This window comes from Agelaius phoeniceus, chromosome 3 (assembly GCF_051311805.1).
Source record: "Agelaius phoeniceus isolate bAgePho1 chromosome 3, bAgePho1.hap1, whole genome shotgun sequence".
Taxonomy (NCBI): domain Eukaryota; kingdom Metazoa; phylum Chordata; class Aves; order Passeriformes; family Icteridae; genus Agelaius; species Agelaius phoeniceus.
The window spans coordinates 56,300,410-56,317,422 of record NC_135267.1 but is presented as its reverse complement, the minus strand read 5'-3'; the positions used below and the strand labels follow the sequence as shown (position 1 = coordinate 56,317,422).

Genomic DNA, 17,013 nt, shown 5'->3' with positions numbered 1-17,013 from the left:
TTGTCACCCACAAGCATAAAATGATTATTTTGATGAAGGTGGTTTTGCTAGAGTAATATGATATTTGCAATAATTTTGAAAAGTGCATTTCTTTTTCGTTGTCTGGGTGAAGAGGGCCATTTCATTCTCACCCAAATGCTGCTCTTCTGCCTTGTTTGGTGAGGTGTGTGGCTCTGTTACTCAGTACAGTGTCTCACAGTGGTTCATGCCTTGGCAGACACACCCGGGTGCAGTCGCTCCAGGGTTAATTAGCTGTACAGTTTCTCCTCCTGGACACTTGGCTCCCTTAGGCAAAGCAGTATGAGCTTTGCTTAGGCCTGACCTGCCCCAGCACCCCTTGCTCCTAGCTCCATCCCAATAACAAGATTCTTTGCCAAAGTGTGACTGAGATAAGTTAGTCAGGTCCTCAAGTGTGCCCTTCCCCATACACACCCCTCTCCTTTACAATTGTGTCCAATGGGAAATATGATTTGTCCCAAGATAAGAATACCAAGTGAGAATGGTACTAAGATAAGAACACCCAGTGAGCATTCCAGGAGGAGCTGTCTGGATGGTCCCATGATGATGAATTTCAGAAACAGGTAGGTGCAATGATTTCAACTGACTTTGGCACACATCAGCCTGCAAAAGTGTTTAAAATACTGCTGGAGGCTGGGCCAGCTGGGCAAACTGGTCTCCCAGGCTTCAGGCAGCTTCCAGGCAGATCCCTCTCTCCTGGAAGGGATGCCTCCAGGGTACATCCAGCCCAAAGAGGAGGAACACTCACTTTTGGGCAGGTGAGTAAAAGCACCAAAATCCAGTCAGATAAAGAGATAAAATCCTAAAGCAGCTCTACAGGTGCTTTGATGCTTTGCCATTGTGCATTCTGTAAGGCCAAAGACTGTAAACCTGTACATTTCTAGCTGGTTATAATATAAGCTGGGTATAGTATGCATATATATTATTACATGCTTATATTGTATACTGCTTTGGCAATATTTAGATACTGTATTGGCAATAAATCTAATCATAATCAACTACATAATGTGTCATACTTCTTGTGCCTGACCAAGAACCTTCTTTATACTACTCTTCTACGCAAAGGAAGGATCATAGGTAGTTCAGTTTTGTTAAAATGAGATCTGGTTAGACAAGATGTTCATTCAGGACAGAAATCACCATTTGAACCTCTATGGGGGTTCAAGGCTATTACATGGTTGAGTGGTTCAGTTTTAAAATTTGAAATTTGCTATAGTATTTGGGACAAGTTGTGAACTAGGACCCTAACTAGGATTAGACCACTGTCTACTAAATATGACCAGCTAGATTTAGGCTTACATGCTAAGTGCTGTTTAGAATGTATGTTGGCTAATGACTTAAAATCAAGGTAAAGTTGTATTAGGCACAAGTAGTGGACAGATTGCACATTGGTACGGGTATGTATGTTGGTATTAGGATTGGATAGGAATGGCTGTTAGCCCAGGAGTGTGACAGAGCAGTAAGGCAGAAAAAAAGTAAGACTAGTAGTCTGGTCCTCAAAATAATAATAAGACATTATGATGAGTAAAACAGCTCCTTTTTGGATCAGTTACCAGTCCTCTTATGGGTCACTGTTGGAATGGATTTGGAGCTTGGCACACAATTTGAGTAGACACCCTGTGCATTGTCATTTTAATAAAATATGAGGTGGTCTGTCCAGGATAGACAAGTACTGGGTCTTGACGGGACACACATGGGCATGTCAGATTATTGTGCAACACTCTTTAAATAAACATACAATGAACAGTATAAAGAACAATTCTTACAGAATTGTTCTTGACTTCATGTTAGGACCAAGGGCAACCCAATTCTAAGAGCAAGACAAGCAAGCACAAGCAGACCTTCAATTGCATCCCCTCTATTTTCAATGATCATCTGGTACATGTATATTTAGGTAAATATGTAAGCATTACTTGTTTCCTAACCAGGTATTTCCCATTGCTGAAAAGCAAGCACTGACTTCACAGCATCCTGTGCCTGTTGGCTACAACACACATCTCTGCTAGCTGTGCAAGCATTGATGCCCCATGTATCACTGCCTTCTGTTGTACTTCATAAATTTACTTATAACATTGCTCATTGTTTATGTTATGTATTCTTCCAGGCCTATTTACACAAAAGCTGTTTGCATTTAAAACAAGTAATTGTCTACCCAATTCCATGTGAGTGTTTCCCCCATGAGTACACTCTGCTATTTTCCACTCAACTCCAAGACTGAAAATGTTAATTTTTCACTGCTTGTGGCCTCTAGTTATCAGCTTGATAGTTGGTCAGACAGGGAGTTGATCAACTTTATTTTTCTGTTGAAGACATAAGTTCGTAGCTGTTTACCAGCACTAGCTGGATGTTTGCAGCCAAACATCTACAGACTGCTCAGAAAATACAGTGTCAGCATCAAACACACGCACAATTTTAGAACTGTCTTGATTCAGCTTTTTACATTTCTTTCTAGTATAAAAAACTCTGCATATACATATATATATATATATATAATGCTTTCTGCCAGATAGGAGGCTGTGGAGAGGTGGAGATCAGCCACATCTCCCAGGTAGCAAGTTATAGGACAAAAGGAAATGGCCTCAAGTAGCACCAGGGGAGGTTTAGATTGCATATTGGGAAAAAATTGTCACTGAAAGGGTATTTAGGCATTGAAACAGACTGCTCAGGGAAGCAGTGGAATCACCATCCCTGGAAGTGCTCAAAAAATGTATAGATGTAGATCTTGGGGACATGGTTTGGTGATGGGCTTGACAGTTGGATTAGATGTTCTTAGAGGTCTTTTCCCACCATAACGATTCCGTGATTCTAATGTAATACTATTGTATCCTTTTTAAAATGTAACACTATTGCACTTTACTGTATCCAGTTCTAGCAAGAGTGACATGGAGCTCCTGGAGTGGGTCCAGTGGAGGCCTAAGAGGATGACTGAGGGACTGGAGTACCCATCTTACAAGGAAAGGCTGAGGAGCCTTTTCAGCTTCAAGAAGAGATGACTGAGAGGGGATCTCATCAATGTCTATCAGTATCCGAAGGGAGGGTGCCAAGAAGATGGAGCCAGGCTCTTCTCAGTGGTGCCAAGCAATAGGACAAGAGGCAATGGGCAGAAACTGATGCACGGGAAGTTTCAGCTGAACATGAGGAAGAACTTCTTTACTGTGTGGGTGACCAAGCACCAGAATAGATTGTCCAGGAAGGTTGTGGAGTCTCCCTCACTGGAGATACTCAAGAACTGTCTGGATACAATCTTGTGCTGTGTGCACTGGCAGGACCCTGCTTGAACAGAAGGCTGGAGCAGATGAGCCTGTGAAAAATGCCAATCTCTTGTTTTTGAAAATTTTAAAAGTTTAATAATAATAAAATGGTTATAAAATAGAAATACAATTAGAGTAATAATAATTTGGACAATTTGAATTAGGACAATATGAGACAATAGAAACAAAGAGTTACAGATGTACCTTTTTCTGGGCAGCATAAGCCCCAAAAAAGGACACCCGTTAACAAATTAACCCTTAAAAACAATAACCTGTTGCATATTCATACACCTCATACATGATACCTAAATTCCATTCAAATACAGGATTCTGTCTGGTCATCGTCAGCTTCTTCCTCTGAATCCTATCGGCGCCTTTGAGGTGGGAAGAAGTTCGTTTCTTCTGATAAGAGGGCAATAAATTCTTTTTCTTTGAAAGATTTAGGTGTGGCTGCTATCTCGCTGTGAGTCCTTTCTTTAAAAAAGAATCTTACATAGCATACTTTTAAAAAGTATCTTACACAGTTTCTACTTTTTTTATAACTGAAAACTATATTTAACACACTACTTAAGAGAATTAATACAGCATTACTTTCTAACACAACACATGTAATATTCATTTTAATATTTGCGAAAAGCCAATAATAAAATACGCATTTTTCACAATCCACTGTGATTCCTTCCAACCCGACCCATTCTGCAGTCTGTGATTCTGTATTCCTGGATATATTTAGATAAACGCATTTTCAGATTGTTCTGTGACTTACTACAGGAATTAATAACTCCACACTAATTACACCAAACTGGGGGCAACTAGAAATAGGGAGAGTGGTGGCTGGAGATTAGCCCTGCAGAGAGGGATCTCATCATAACCTAAGGGGTCCTTGCCGGAAGAACCAGAACCAGCATTTCGCTAAAATATTCTAAGAAAAGATTATTCAAAAACCAAAGAAGCCTAGGCGAATATTTTTGTAAAAAGAAAAACAAAACGAAGCGACTCCCAGATTTTAAGACGCTATTATCTTCCCCCCGCGGCGGGCGGCGCCGCCCGGAACGGCCGGGCCGAGCAGCCGCTTCCCGGGGAGCGGGATCCGGCGCGGAGCTTCCGGCGGGGCGGGAGGAGGAGGAGGCGTGGGCGCCGCCGCCTGCGCCTGACAAAGGGCCCGGCGGGGCCCAGCCGGCCCTATGGCGATCCCCATGGTGCCCATGGAGACGCAGCTGCAAAGCATCTTCGAGGAGGTGGTGGTGAGTCCGTCCCCGGAGCGCCGCCGCTGCCGGAGCCGCGCCCGGGTCCCTGCGGCCCGCAGTGCTCGCTCGGGGGTGGGGCCGTCCTGACGGAGATGAAAAGCAGGTGGGAGAGGTGCTTTTGGTTTTCGTGGCGATGGAGCCCCGCCGCCGTTCCCGGCCGTGTTTGGCGCTGTTCCCGGCGGCGGGGCAGCCGGGAAGGAACAGGGCTGCCGTCTGCCCCCGCTGGGCTTCATAGGAAAGCTGGGACAGAGTAGGACTGGGCGTGAAACAGTTTGCTTGGCCAATACCGAATTACAGAGCGCTGAGTTTGCTCTAAAATAAGCAGTTTAAGGAGTTTTGAAGGAGACTAGAAGAAGATGGATGTCCCATGCAGGCGAGCCAGCATAATGGCATGATCAGATTGTGGGACTACGCAGGCACGATGCTGCCTGCAAAACGAAGTACAGTTAGCCCAAAGGCCTCCTCCATTTTCCCTACGACATTCCGTCCAACACTTTACCCAGCTTTGCTGCCTATCCATGGATGCATTCAAGGCCCTAGAAATGCTCACACTACTCAAGGTGTGGCTGTACCAAAGCTGAGTGCAGTAGGATAATCACCTCTTTTGTCTGAATGGTTGAACACAGGGTTTGGTGCATCCCAGGATGGGGTTTGCCCTCCTGGCTGCCCAGGCTCTCCCTGCTGGCTCACACTGAGCTGCTGCTGACCAGCACTCCCAGATCCATTTCTGCAGGGCTGGTCTGCAGCCACTCCTCTCCCAGCTTACGCTCGTGCCCAGCATTACTCTGTCCCAGGTACAGAATCTGGCGTTTGCTAAATTTCCTGCTACTGACTGCTCAGTGCACCAGTCTATCCACATCCTTTTGCAAGGCCTCTCATCCTTCAAGAGAGTCAACAGCATCTGTCAGTTTAGTAACATCAGGAGATTGGCTAATGGTGCATTCACCTCCTGCAGCATTATATAAATACGTTGAACTCTAGAACTGAGCCCAGAGGAACACCACTGGTGACCCATCACCAGCCAGATGCAGCCCCACTGACTGCACCCTCCAGCCATTTCTTCACCCAGCACACTTATGTGAACCTGCTTATCCCACAGTTCAACAGCTTGTCCAGAAGGATGCTGTGAGGGGTAGTATTAAAAGCATTATCCAGAAAAAGTACTTCCACTGCCTTCTCTTTGTCCTCTCTAGGTGGGTGACCTTATGATAGAAAGATATTAAAATTAGTTAAACAGGACTTTCCCTTTGTGAAGCCAAGTCAGTGGGTCATTAATCACACTTGTGTGGAGCACAAATGAATGAGCTTCTTGATAGATACGAGACATTCATAGTTGAAAACACTGGGCTGACAGGAGCTGATCCTGAATGAGAGCCCGACTGACATTTCAGACAAAAAATAAGCTGATTGAAATGTCTGAAGTGGAAAGAATCCGTAGGTCTCAGAGCAAATGAAAATTATTTCCATGTGATGAATTTCAACCTTTCTGTTTTAAGTTGGCATTATAAAATGCATGATGTACTTTTCTTTGTGTGGTGTTTAGTTGCTTGTAGCATATTAATTGTCTACACGTGACTGATTTCTCATTTTGGCATTGCCATTCAGATTGTTTTTGCATTTTTAACATTGTCATTCACCTGTGTTGTCACACTACCTGTTTTTATGCACTGTTATTTGCCTAAAATTCATAAGGAACATCAACAAAATAGTTCCTGAGAAAATGGCTCTGTATTTTTGGAGCCATAACTGATAAAATAGCAAATTACTGCTTTCCCTGCTGCTGGTATGGACTTGGTGGGCAGCAGCAAACCTTACCTTGCTTTCTGTGCAGATCAGATGAGTGTCAGCTTCTGCTTTGCTTCTTGAGTAGCAGTGACAGACAGTTCTGAGCCAAATGATGGAACACCAACAAGTTGATTTTGTTACATGCTTTTATATCTGTAACATGACAATGAAAATGCATAATGGTCAGTGATAGATCACACCTGAGTATAATATGAAATTCTTACAAAAGGTAGGAAAGGCTTTAGAATAATATTTTCCAGAACTATTTGCTGAAGTTTTAGAATAATGATGTAGAAGCCTTTGAGCAAAATAAAGTTGAAAAAGGTGGGGGGAGGGGATAAAGCAAGGTCTTACAGGAGATAAATTGAATATTCATGTTTAGTTTTTTACCTAGTACAAGACCATTTCATTATTCAATAAAATTTAAAAAGCAGTAGATCTAAATTTGGATGAGAAAGTAATTGTATTTAGTTGATTTGTGTAACTGAACATAAGAGGGGTAAAAACTTAATGGAATTCAAAAATACTAATTTTTCAAATGCTGAGAAGAGAGCTGTAATAATACAATCGAACAAGTGAGAAACGAAGTAATCTCTAGGTGTTTAGAAGATTTAAAAAAAAGGCAAAAAACCAACCCAAAACAAAGAAACAGAGCCTTAATCTGGATCCACAACTTTTATATATCTGTGTGAAAACAAAGCAATCTCATCTTTGGAGTAGTGTGATTTAGCAAAGGCACCTCTTGTTCTCTGGTACAGTCCCATAACAATGTGAATTTGTCTTTTGTGCATCATCCTGGGGCCATGATAGTCATAGAAAACCTTCTAACAGTAGCTCACTTGGGGTTTTTCTCTTACAGAAAACAGAAGTAATTGAAGAAGCTTTTCCTGGGTAAGTGTAATACTGCTTTATTTGTGGAAGGTTTTATGTGTAAATGTATTTTTCTACTTGTTTCACTGGGTACTGCTAATAACTAATGTTCTTGTTTGCATTAGGATGTTTATGGACACTCCTGAAGATGAGAGAACCAAACTGATCAGCTGCCTGGGAGCTTTTAGACAGTTTTGGAGCAGTCTTTCCCAGGTTAACATTTGATTTGTTGCTTATGTCTTTGTACTTTATGTACTTTTTAATATAAGGATACCTTTTCTAGTAGACAAACACTTAAGCTGTAAGGTCTGTGTCCAGTCATTCAGAATCTGGTTTCAGACATGGCATAGTAAAGAATATAGGAAGCCTTTGCATGAAAAGAAAGGTAATTTTGATATTTGTAAGGTTAAATAGTTGTTCGGTAGAGGTTGGTGTGCAGTGCAAATAAAATTAAGCAAATAGAAGTGTAACAGTAAAGAAATAAACAATAAAAGGTAGTTTGTTACAGAATTTTTGATAGAAGTGAATAAGTAGGTAAAAGAGAAAAAAATAAAATAAGATGGTTGAGAAGTTAAAAAAATCACCTTTCAAAAGCTAGATACCTTCAGACACTGCTCCATAATTGGAGGCCTATTCATCTTTATTTTCACTGAATTTGATTATAACTGTGAAAGGGAAAAATAATGTAGAACAGTTCTATTTTACTTTAGTCTGTGGTAACTTGTGAAAGCAAAAGTTGACTATAGAAATCAGTGGTTAATCTAGGAAATATTTCCTCTACTGGACAACTGAACTCAACTTCTGCTGGACAAGTGACCTTCATCAAAATAAGATCAAAATACTTGTAGGAAAAGCTATAGGTTGGGCAACTGGATCACCTCTGCTGATTTATAGTCCTGTTCTTGTGTTAGTTTCATTTTTTCATGGGAGGATACTGTATGAATTTTATAGTTTGTTTCACTACCTGTAAATACATTCTTTCTCCCCCTGTTGTTTTTTCAGGAGTCCCATGAACAGTGTGTCCAGTGGATTGTAAGATTCATACATAGCCAACATAGTCCTAAAAGAATTTCTTTTCTTTATGACTGCCTAGCAATGGCAGTAGAAACTGGACTTTTGCCACCTAGGTGAGCCATGTTGGAGTAATTTATTAGCTATATGGAAGATGTTATATTGGAGGTATTTTTGCAATGGCATTGTACTGTTACTGCTGGAAAACATGTGCTTATTATCTGCTATTCATTCTTGCATTGTCTTCTTCTGCTAGGATGGTGTGTGAATCTCTGATAAACTCCGATACACTCGAGTGGGAAAGGACTCAGCTGTGGGCATTAACATTCAAATTGGTTCGGAAGATTATTGGAGGTGTAGACTACAAGGTCTCTTCCACTCATTCCTTTCTCTTTGCAAACACATGTTATTTGCTACCTTTGTTTTTATGATTTTATCTAAGAGACATCCAATTTTCTTGAAGACTTCTTTTCTTACAAAAGAAAATTCAGTGAGCACTTTTAATGCTTTTTGAACTTTAACCTAAGAGATAATTTTGTGTTTACAGTGTAACTCTTCAGACACTTTTCTGTTACAGTCCCTTTCCTCCATTTTCAGTTACAAGCTAAATAACCCTAATGCAGTTGCAGAAGTGGTAAACCCTGGAAAATAAAAACTATCAAGCATTAAGGCTGGAATGCTGTCATCTGCTTTACCTCTGTTGCTACACAGCAGAAAATCTCCTGAAAGCTGAGTCCTTGGCATGGTACAGCTCCAACAGAAGGAGTAGGAGACCATGCGTGTCTTGCAGAGAATCACCTCACTGCATTGTTGATGATGTTAGAGCAGAAAACACAAAATACAACATTGTGCTCTGGTCAGGCTCCAGAAGGCTTTGTAGGTTGGATGTCTCTGGATGCACATCAGATTACCAACAGTTACTTTCTCTTCTGGAGCATATTAAGACTGAGACATTCCATAAGGAATTTAATGTAATTAGTGTTAAATTTTAATTTATTCAGTATTAATAGTCTCAGTAGCAGTTTGTCATTTGACACTTAGCAGCAAGAACTAATTTTTCTGTCAAAATATTGTCTGAGCATATTGATTGTGTAATCTTCCTCCCAGAAATAAAGAATATCTAGCAACATTAATTTCATGTGCTTTCTTTCAGGGTGTGCGTGATCTGCTGAAAGTGATCCTAGAGAAAATCCTAACAATTCCAAACACTGTGAGCTCAGCTGTTGTACAGCAGCTTTTAGCAGCAAGAGAGGTAACTATATGGATTTTATACTGCTATAGAGGAAGATAGGCCTCATTCTCTTGTTACAAGTGAGTTTCTGATGGTTGGGATAGCTCTGGTTGTTGGTATAGTTCAACAGGAAAGTCTTACACTTTGTGTTCAAATTCTTTACTGCAATTGCAGTTTATGCAGTAAACAAAGTGCTTTTGTGGGATATTGTAAGTAAGTGATAAAATCCCTAATAAGAGAGTCAGGCCCAATATTTATATATTATATAAATATTTTATATATTATAATAAATATAAATTATATATTACAATAAATATATTATAATAAATTATAATATATTATATAATATATCCTGTACATCCTAAGGTAAGATGTATAGGATATAATAACAATTAATAGTTTTTCCTTAGTGAATAAAAATAGTAATTTTTTTCTGTACTTCATGGGCAGACATAGAGGTGTGGTCTTAAGACTCAAACAGTCTAACTTATGCTTGTACAATTAAAAACAGGTTTGAGAATTATTGAAGTATTTTTATCAGAATACAACTTAAGAAAAAGTATTTTCTTGTATCTGTTTTAGTGGGCTGTCTCAGACTATTAGACAGATTACACATTCATTTACCCTATCCAGGGTCTTTTACACTGATGTATTTTTTTATTTATAGGTAGTAGCCTACATCTTGGAAAGAAATGCTTGTTTGCTGCCTGCCTACTTTGCAGTCACAGAAATCAGAAAACTATATCCTGAAGGAAAACTTCCCCACTGGGTAATGATATGATATACAATAATGTACCCTGAATTTTGTTGCACACAGCACCTATATTTTAAAACAAAGTTCACGTGAAAATTTAAAATCTGCGGATTTTCTTCAAAAGCTTTGTGTTTAGTCACATAAATGAAGATACAGGTTTGATGTGATTGCAGCAGCAGCTCCCTGTGTTCTTGCATAAAACTTACGACATAATTTTGACCTATGGTCTGATGTTCAAAACTTTTGAAGCACTGAATTGTTGTTGAATACATTTGCAAATGCAGGTCGTGCATACCTACCACTGTGTGCTTTCTCTATAGCTTCAGGATAAGAAAAATCACTTTAAATAACTGACTAGGGTTTTCTCTGTTTAAACTCAGTTATGCAGAGATATTTGGGGCTCTGGTGGAATGAAAATTGTCATTGTTTCCAAAAAATAACATAATATTGATCCAGTTTTTAATTTTGCGTTCTGTTAAAATATCTACATGTTTGGAAAAGGGTAAAATCCCAACTCCCCTGTATTACTGGGAAAATTGTTACTGTCTTTTGAGAGAAGATTTAAAGTAGATTGTATTAATTTGGGTCATTTTTCTATGTGGAATTGTTATTCAGCGGCAGAGATTTGTTATGAACAGAAATTATAGTTCATTTTAAATAATCTGTTTCTAAGTGTTATGCATTCAAATAACATAGTTTGCATAGGAGACACTTCTTATATAAACTCCTGCTTGAGTGCAAACGGGGAAGAGTTCTTCCTGCGCCTCCTTTCTAATGCCACAGCTTTCATTTTGTAGTTTTATGTTCCAGATGATTTTTCCAACTGTTTGAAATAGGAAGCTAGTTATTTTAGTCAATTTCTGCATATTTTATTAAAGTCCATACATGTATATATTTTTAAGTCTTAAATATTCCTTATTAATGTCTGGAACTTAAACCTTAATTTTTTTCTCCTCTTCTCACCCAGTTACTAGGTAATTTAGTATCAGATTTTGTGGATACCTTCAGACCTACAGCAAGAATAAATTCTATTTGTGGTAAGACAATGACTTAATGAATGACTTTAAAATGAATTAATTTATTTTGAACTGTTTTTTTCTTAGAACCTCTTGGGACCTATATCAACTAAGCAAAATAATTCAGATCTTATGTTTCATATAGTAGCTCTGCCCTTGTTAGTTTGTTCTCAGACTTGGTTCCTTTCAGTTTTTGTTTTGATGGGGAAAATTCACGGATGAGATCAAAATAATTCTTTCTACCTGCTGGTAGGAAGTGTGCTAGTTGTTACATGGTCATATGGTTTGTAACTATGGGTCACTAGTAGAGAAAGGAAATTGTAGGTTTTCTGTGCCCAAGTTAATACATATCCACTGGGATGTTAGTATTGAAATGTTTTGACTTCAGTTTCCATTGGAGCTTTTGTAGCTGCTCAGCCTCTTCTCTGTTGTTGCTGGCTTCTGGGTGAACATTTCCTAGTTCAGATGTGTACTCTTTTACTTTTCTGTGAAAGAAATGCTCATCTTCATTTATTGTTAGAAATCTGGTGATCAAAATTTGGCTTTGTTTTAATATGATTCCTGCTACATTTTTCTTCAAAAGATAAAAATGTCTTTTGTTTGCTTTGGGTAGTTTAATAAGAGCTGCATTAGTTGCATTAGTTCTGAGCAAGGTTTATTGTGATGGAGCTTTTTTAGTGCAGAGATTAAAAATGTAAATTCATCTGTAATGCTCCCAAAGCATTTTGTTTCAGAAGCATCAGAAGTATTGAAAGTGTGGCATAGCTTTTATTTATATGGTTGACAGGGATCACATTTTATTTTTCCAAGTGTTGTATGTGTAGATTACTTGTATAGACAAAGTTGAAGGGAAGAAACAAATATTTATTTACTTCTTGTTTTATCTGATAAAAATATGGCCAGTTTGGATAATAGAAGTCATGGAACTTCAGCTGGAGAGAGGTCAAAATTGAGGCACCTACATTTAGATGCTGACGTACAGGTTTGCCTGGGGCTCAGTTCAGATGCTTATGTTTAAGCAACTAAACTAAAGGCTAGTTGTCTAATTTACACTGACTAACAAGTGTAAATTTAGCATACCAAGCACACTTCATGTGTTCTGGTCTCACTGGGCTATGCTGACTGAATTGACTGGATCTTCATTGACTTTAATTGGAATCCACACACTTGTGTTTGACTGCTTTACTAAATGCAATCTTGCCCACAGGGTCAATGAAGGGAAATTGAAAGACTAGATTGTGCTTAGGTTTATAAGGCTATTTTCTTTGTGTAAAGGGTCAGTCTGCCAAAATCAAATCCCTAGGTCAAGCAATGGCAGGGGAACAATATTCTGGTAATATCTAAGATATTAGATATTACTTATAGATTGATATTTGCAAAAACTTTTATTTTGGAGGTACCCGATGTGAATAAATGGGGACTTTACTGCATAGATATTTTATTAGCTGAAAGTTGGTTAGAAAAATAAAATCAATTTGAAGCAATCCTTGTGGTAAAACCTTTAAACAGTGGAAATTAAAAGAGAGCATAAAAGTGGCCAAGGCCAGTTTTTGCATCAAAATGATTAGGCAGTGGGCCAGTTTCACTAAATTCTCCAGTTGAGAATTTATGTTTCATTGCATATAGGTCGCTGCAGTCTCCTTCCTGTGGTAAATAACTCTGGTGCCATGTGTAACTCATGGAAGCTGGATCCTACAACCCTCCGTTTTCCTTTGAAAGGTCTCTTACCATATGATAAGGTACACCTTATTAAACTTCTTAAACCTGTTATATTCAGTAAAACAAAATTTCTGTGTCATTAAAGTGGGGAAAATTTTCAACTGTGAATATCTGTTCCAATTAGGCTAACTTTGAAGGTGTAGATGTTTAATATTTCAGTGATTTCAAGCTATATACAGAGGACTTGGATAGTAGTGTTTGGTATAACTGCTGTCCAGGTTATTGAAGAACTTGAGACATAATTTAATGTTCTTTGTGGGTGTGTGCATGTGAGAGAGCAAGTGAGAGCAGAGAATTGATTGGAAAATTGGCTAGATGGAAGAGAATGGGAAAGTAATTTCTTCTTTTCTGTGCTCTTCATTATTCCACAGGAAAGATAATTTACAATTCAAACTTAAAGTTTGCATATTTAAACTTTAAACTCTGAATGTGAAGTAGTGGTGTATTGAAAGAATTTAAAGGATCAGGACAAAAATCCATGTTGTCCTGCATCCCATTCCCCATACCCTAGATGTCTAAGAAAGGAAATCCAGTATGTCTAGTGCCATGTATTGTGCTTGCAATATATAGCCATTATAATTTTGCGTGTTTCCTGACACAGATGTGGTTTCTCTGTGTTTAGTAAACCTTCATCTCCCAAATACTTGTTCAGACTCTTCTTGAGCCCCTGTAAGCTTTTAGTATTCTCAACATTCCTTTGACAAGTAATGTCACATTTCAGCTTCATGTTGCATGAGGAATCAGCTCCTTCTGTTTGTTTTGAACCCAACTCCAGCTAACATTTTTATTTAAAATGATTCAGGTTGTGGGAAGATGCAATGAGCAGTTGTTTCATATCTGATTTCTTCACATCAGTCCTGATTTTTATGCATTTTGGTGCATTTCCTCAGTTGTCTTACCTTGTTTCCTTTGAGTTCAAAGCTGTTCCAAGAAGTGTACTGTCCTTCTCTTGGATGAAGAATGTTCTTCTACTTGGACTTCATAAAATCTGCCACTTCTTAAGAACTATGATTATCTCCTCATTTCTTTTAGTTACCAGAGAGGAAGACAATTTCCCAGATGATACATACCTGCATAAATTAAATATTCATTCTTACATTGTTTATTCAGTTAAATGTAAGCTCAGTATTAAACATAATCTTGAGGCAATATATGTTTGTATGTGATTCCTTGTTTCTTTTTCAAGGATCTGTTTGAGCCACAGACTGCTTTGTTGAGATATGTGCTGGAGCAACCGTATTCAAGGGATATGGTCTGCAATATGCTAGGTCTGAATAAGCAGGTACTGTACTGTGCTGTAACATGTGATTTAATTCTGCATAGAATCTGCACTATTCTTTTTCTCTTTTCTTTGCTATAGCTAACTAAGCAAAACAGTTTAGGTACAAAGAGTGATTATTTTTTTATGAGATCATATTAGGTTAATTGGACACTGTTATTCCTATCATTTGTATATTGCTTTACGAATGTTAAATTGAAAAGTAGAGATTTAAAATATGATTTTTTTTTGCATTGCTTTTTTTTCCTATAAGGCCAGCCTCAAGTACACCTTTGACAGACAGTAGGAGACTGGTTGTTGTTCGTTGGTTTTTAAAGCATTGTTGTACTCTGTTGTATTGGAATGTTATAGTACTAGAATAGTTGGAAGCTGGGGTTTGTTTTGTTACTTTTTTTTTTTTTTGAAACTTTAGAATGGGGGGGCTTAGTCTGACTTGGGGATCCTTGAGGCTGGCCTCATAGTCACTGTTTTGTCTTTTCTTTTTTTCTTCCTTTATTTTTGTTCTGTCCTGTCTTGTCCTGCCCATCCTCCAATGCTCTAGACCTTGAACATTGCTCAGGTATGTTCACAACCTTACTGTTGTATTGTGACTAACGATACGCTGACCGCTTTGTAGCCACTGATTCCAGGTAGAGAATACATGTACAGTCAGGGCTTGAAATTGGCAGGACCATTAGTCAAGGGCAAATTTTCACTACAATTCTCTAGAGATACAAGGGATATAGCATAAAGCTGACAGTCAGTGGTCCTTTGATACTAACATTTTTTCTTGGAATGGACTGCTACCACTTCCCTTACCAGTCATAACTTCAACTTTGCTGGAATTTTCAGATGAGGAGAGATTTTTAGTTCAAAATTTCTTTCCTTAATCTGGTGGAAAAAAACATCCACTGGACTTAATTTTAAAAATATAAGGCTAAATACATAATTTAAAAAAAGAAAGGTTTACTAGTGGAATTTTCTTATCATTAGGAAGCTTCTGTAAAGAACTTCCCAACAGGCAATTATAATATTCTCCAATCTAGGTGAAAGAAGAGTAGTGCAGAATACTGCACAAAAAGTAGTTCCTTAAAATTTTGACTACTTGTTTAAATGAATAAACACCTGAGCAAGTCAACCAAGTGGACTTCTGCTTGAAATTTTAAATTATGGGTGTTATAGTTTATCCCTCATTACACTAATAATTGCCACACCTACTTTAAAAAAGCAGTGTTTTAAGATTTATAAAATAGCGTTGCTGTTTGCAATACTATAGTGAAGGTTGTGTCAGTGTTTCCATTTAAGAAACTTTTTTCAGGTTTGTAACTTGACTATAAAATTTACATGATCCTGAAACCTTGTGTACATTTCCCAATGTAATGGAATACACCAGTGCATTTTCTGAACTGGGACAATGTTTTTGAATGCACAGATTCCTACATCTTGGCTAACAGTACTCTGTGTTGTATATAACGATCTTTTGTACCTGAGACTTAAAGCAGCTGAAATGTTAAACCTTGGAATTGAGCTGCTAGGTTTACTGTTTAAATGAGTAGTATTTGTTTGTCTTTCTGTGTCTGCATTGAGTTGATAAACGAAATTATTCTTCTATCCATCTTGTAGCTGGTAAATAATACAAGATACAGACAAAAATTATGTTGAACCCATTTTATTCTCCTAACTATGGATGGTATGTTCTATCATGTAAAAAAATATCATGTTAAAAATGCTGGGTTTTAACTCCTACTTCACCGTCCTCTAAAAGTAATTGAAGAAATAAAATGTATTAAATTATACTTTTAAAATTTGTTTGCTAGTATAGGAATTCCTACACAAAGTTTCATCCTGGCGTGAACTTTTATGGCCAAGCAACAAACGTGAAGAATGTAGCTTATAAAGGAAATGCTGACAGAACATGAACTATAGCTGTGCTACTACAGTTACACCAGCATAAAGATGTTGAAAATTTGTGAGTTGAAAATATGTGAGTTGAAAATACAGATATAGAGGTGGGTGGTACAGTGGTATAAAACAGGAAATATGTTCCATTTAAACGTTATTATACTTTGCATAAAACTGTGGAAAACATTGAAATTTTACTTGTTTTTAGGTACAAATTACCTTTGTGTTACATTTCAATTTGTTAATGTAGCCACCTGACAAAAATAGTAGCATGCTTTTCAGAAATTGTATAACTATATCAATGCTTTCAGTAAAATGGCTGATATTGTTGTATTTTATTATTAGAGAAATTACTTGCAGAAATTGAACTGTCACTATAATAGAAGACACTTAGAAATGCAAATAGTGCCAAGTTTGTTTCAGATTAAGTACAGAAACACCTCAACGCAATGATCATTATTTATTTATGATCATTAATTATTTATGTGGAGTTGCTTGTATGCCCTGTCAACTATTTACACAGATCCAGTTGCAGGATTGGAGCCTTCATTTGAATCTTTTGGCATCACAATCTAGGTATGGTTCAGCCAGATTTGTCCTAGTTCTTGAAGATGAACAACGAAATTTTGTGGTTCAGTCTTAACTAAGCAGATCTGTGTTAGAAAACCATTCACTCAAGCCATCTCTGAGTTGTGTAAAAAATACACAAATCCAGCTCTCCTGTTAACCTTGCAGGGAGAAAAATGAAGGTAAAATATTGTATGTTTAAAGATTCACGCGTTCCTTTCAGGATTCTAAGTTTTCTTGTGGGATGAGGTTTTCCAATAACCTTATCAAGTATATGGTTTTAAGTCCAAATGTAATAATATAGACTTCAAAATGTTTCTTTTGTTGGTGTCTGGGGACTCTGAGCTTTTGCTACTGTGTACTTCTGTGTGGACAGTACATACT

At 37.9% G+C, this 17,013-nt stretch overlaps 1 protein-coding gene across 2 annotated transcripts in view; it reads left to right on the top strand.

Moving 5' to 3' along the window:
• The first annotated feature begins 4,347 nt into the window (after nucleotides 1-4,347).
• Nucleotides 4,348-17,013, top strand: part of MED23 (mediator complex subunit 23) — a 37,928-nt gene continuing 25,262 nt past the window's right edge. Inside the window, exons 1-11 of one of the 2 annotated variants that reach the window (XM_054629249.2) lie at nucleotides 4,348-4,513; nucleotides 7,161-7,192; nucleotides 7,297-7,384; nucleotides 8,174-8,298; nucleotides 8,439-8,550; nucleotides 9,336-9,434; nucleotides 10,081-10,182; nucleotides 11,135-11,204; nucleotides 12,810-12,922; nucleotides 14,089-14,184; nucleotides 14,723-14,740. In XM_054629249.2, coding sequence (XP_054485224.1) covers nucleotides 4,454-4,513; nucleotides 7,161-7,192; nucleotides 7,297-7,384; nucleotides 8,174-8,298; nucleotides 8,439-8,550; nucleotides 9,336-9,434; nucleotides 10,081-10,182; nucleotides 11,135-11,204; nucleotides 12,810-12,922; nucleotides 14,089-14,184; nucleotides 14,723-14,740 — 915 coding nt within the window. In that variant the 5' untranslated portion in view covers nucleotides 4,348-4,453. The remainder of the gene's footprint in view (nucleotides 4,514-7,160; nucleotides 7,193-7,296; nucleotides 7,385-8,173; nucleotides 8,299-8,438; nucleotides 8,551-9,335; nucleotides 9,435-10,080; nucleotides 10,183-11,134; nucleotides 11,205-12,809; nucleotides 12,923-14,088; nucleotides 14,185-14,722; nucleotides 14,741-17,013) is intronic. The other variant, XM_054629250.2, reaches the window with a different exon arrangement.